The sequence below is a fragment of the Poecilia reticulata genome, linkage group LG7, assembly GCF_000633615.1.
Source record: "Poecilia reticulata strain Guanapo linkage group LG7, Guppy_female_1.0+MT, whole genome shotgun sequence".
Classification (NCBI taxonomy): domain Eukaryota; kingdom Metazoa; phylum Chordata; class Actinopteri; order Cyprinodontiformes; family Poeciliidae; genus Poecilia; species Poecilia reticulata.
In genome coordinates, this window is record NC_024337.1 from 24,743,484 (window position 1) to 24,746,286 (window position 2,803).

Here is a 2,803-nt window from a genome sequence, read left to right on the forward strand (position 1 = left end):
CATCCATCCATCCATCCATCCATCCATCCATCCATCCATCCATCCATCCATCCATCCATCCATCCATCCATCCATCCATCCATCCATCCATCCATTCATTCATTCATTCATTCATCCATCCATCCATCCATTCATTCATTTTCTTTACACCCCTTGTCCCTTAGTGGGGTCGGGAGGGTTGCTGGTGCCTATCTCCAGCTAACGTTCTGGGCGAGAGGTGGGGTTAAACCCTGGATAGGTCGCCAATCTGTCCCAGTATATCTCATTATGATTTTGTGTAATAGATCAACACAAAGTAGTTGCAATAAAAATTAAAATATTGTATTAAGATACTTGCTGGTGGATTGAAGAGTGCTGTGTGAGGTTCCAGTGTTTTGGGTTTTATTTAGAGCTTTATTTGGAGTAATTGAACAAATGAATACAGATTTGTGAAACTTTTAAATTTTTTTTCTCCCACTTCGCAGTCGTCCTCTACTACGCGATCCAGTTTTCCACACAAAACCCCCAATAGAAACCATTAAAGTTTTTGTTAGACGTTAAGGAAAAGTGAAGATTTTCTTCATTCCTGCTTCATTTATTCACTAATCCAGATCTATAGCAAGTAACGTTGCTTTCTTTTTTTTGACAACGCAACATTTCGACTGAACCGCAAATTTTAATTTGCCCGACTCGCAGCACGGTTACCTCATTAAACATCGTTCTGGAGATTAGCATTGTTCCCCTCTGCATCAGCAGCTTTTGAACACCGGCCAAGTTCAAAGGGTTCTGGGTAATCTGCATCTGATTAGAATTACGTTGACCCAACCACGATGCTGCAAAGTGAAGCATTATTTAATCTTACCTTATATGCGCTGTCAGTGTCCCTCGTTGCACAACCTTCACTCGTTCTTTGACCCTCTCCTGCCTACATGGGATTCTCTTCATAATCTGCCTGTGATTGTAGGCACTCAGGGGATGGCCGTGACCTACTGCTGCCACGGGGAAGAGGAGAACAAGATGATGGCCATTGCTCAGAAGTGTGGCCTCAGTTTGTCTGCTTTACCTTGTGAGTCCTTAAGGAACTTCTCCTTACTTTGTAAGACTTTTAATTGAAAGCAGATCAAGTAAAGTGATTCTCGTCTGGTTTCACGACAGCCGCCTTGGAGCCTGGTTTGATGGATGAGCCGTGCGACTGGGACGTGTGCGCCGACGCTGCTGCTCCAGACACGATATCGCCGCTGATTTCCAGAACCGTAAAGAAAAAGCGTACAAAGGTCGAAGCTCCGGCGTCTGATGTCACCAGGGATGAAGCTGGAGAGTCCAGCAATCAGAGGCCAGATAAAACCCAAACAGCAACCCTGACACCACGGCATGAAGAAGAGGGTGAAAGGCAGGTGACTTCTATCGGGGTGAAGAGGCAGCAGCAGCAGCAGCATCGTCCTTCTGAAGTGGCGCCAACTCGTAAAGAGCTACAAGACGCCCTGCCAAAGATCCCGCCCCTCAGCTCATTCAAGACCAGCCGGTCAACATTTGTGACGTTGGAGGAGGCAGAGCTGGACTTCCACACCTTCATCACTGCAGGTTTGGGGAGGACAGTAGAGGTCATCAGGGAGTTCAGAGGCAGAGAGTCCGGAGATGAGACTAGCTACAATGAGCACATCACACTGCATGATGACGGGGCCGCGGCTTTGACCCAAAGCAGTAAATGGTTACAGTCACTTTCTGATTCCTCCAGCTCAGACGTTGGTGTCAGACCCGAAGGTTTGCACGAGACCACAGAAGCGGAGCAAAAGACAGTTTTTAAGCATGGCACTGGATCTGCATCTACCGTGCCCAAATCCTCTGCAGCCGGAGTCTACCAGCAGGAAACCTGCACAACAATCACGAGAGCTCCACCTGAGCCTCAGAGCAACGAGTCTGTAAGAAGGAAGCAAGCCAGTCAGAACACACCAGGGCAGAATCGCAGGGAGAAGTCCGCAAAAATAAAAGACAGCAGAAAGTTGGCAGAGAAGATTAAAAGAGAGCCGAAGAGGGAGACCGATGAAGAGGAGTGCATGGAGGCCGAGGAGGACTGGAGCTCTGAGGCGTACTGGAAAGCCTGCTATGAAGCCTGGAGCGACTACTACTCTGCTATGTCGGCTTTTCCAGAGCAGGGCTACCAGAGCTACTACAGCGTAGCTCACAACTGGATGGCCGCGTATCGCATGAATGCAGTCTACATGCAGGAACTCATGAAACACTAATTCAGCATTTCCAGTCATTTACGGTAGAAAATGTCGGCAATCAGTGACCGGACACAACAAGAAGGTTTGGGTTTGGGTCGAAATGATGCACTGCAATTCTGTATTCCTTAGTTAATTCATACCACATATGTGTGTTTTCAATTATTTTTTGGAATAAATTATCCCGAATAACTACAGTAATTCAAATCCCATTCTGTTCAGTCAGGTTTTTTGGTTTTTGACTTGAAGTCATTGTATCAGTGTGTGCTGTGATTGCATGGAGTTCACATCCAGAAGAAGTTTAACCCTTGGCGTACCGGAGCTCCTCTCCTTCCCATGATTTCAGGTCAGTTAACCTTTCTACCAATTCACCCAATCAGTGGTAGGTGATACAAAGAGCACATGAATACATAAACTGGAGGAAAACATGAGATAATTTCTTCACCTGAAGCATTTTCTGTTTTTAATTTAAGCAGAGGACTAAACAGTAACTGCGGCAGGATTTCTTAGAAATATGTGAAAGAGATGTCTGTAATGTCTTACCTAATCTGAGCTTTTGAAAATAATAAAAATAAATAAATAAAAAAAAAGCAAAGTTGCTT

General features: G+C 45.5%; 1 protein-coding gene across 1 annotated transcript in view; it reads left to right on the top strand.

Moving 5' to 3' along the window:
• The window catches only part of ddx20 (DEAD (Asp-Glu-Ala-Asp) box polypeptide 20), a 6,613-nt gene extending 4,211 nt beyond the window's left edge, over window positions 1–2,402 (top strand). Inside the window, exons 10-11 of the mRNA XM_008413849.2 lie at window positions 944–1,045; window positions 1,135–2,402. Coding sequence (XP_008412071.1) covers window positions 944–1,045; window positions 1,135–2,222 — 1,190 coding nt within the window. The 3' untranslated portion in view covers window positions 2,223–2,402. The remainder of the gene's footprint in view (window positions 1–943; window positions 1,046–1,134) is intronic.
• Window positions 2,403–2,803: the final 401 nt, after the last annotated feature.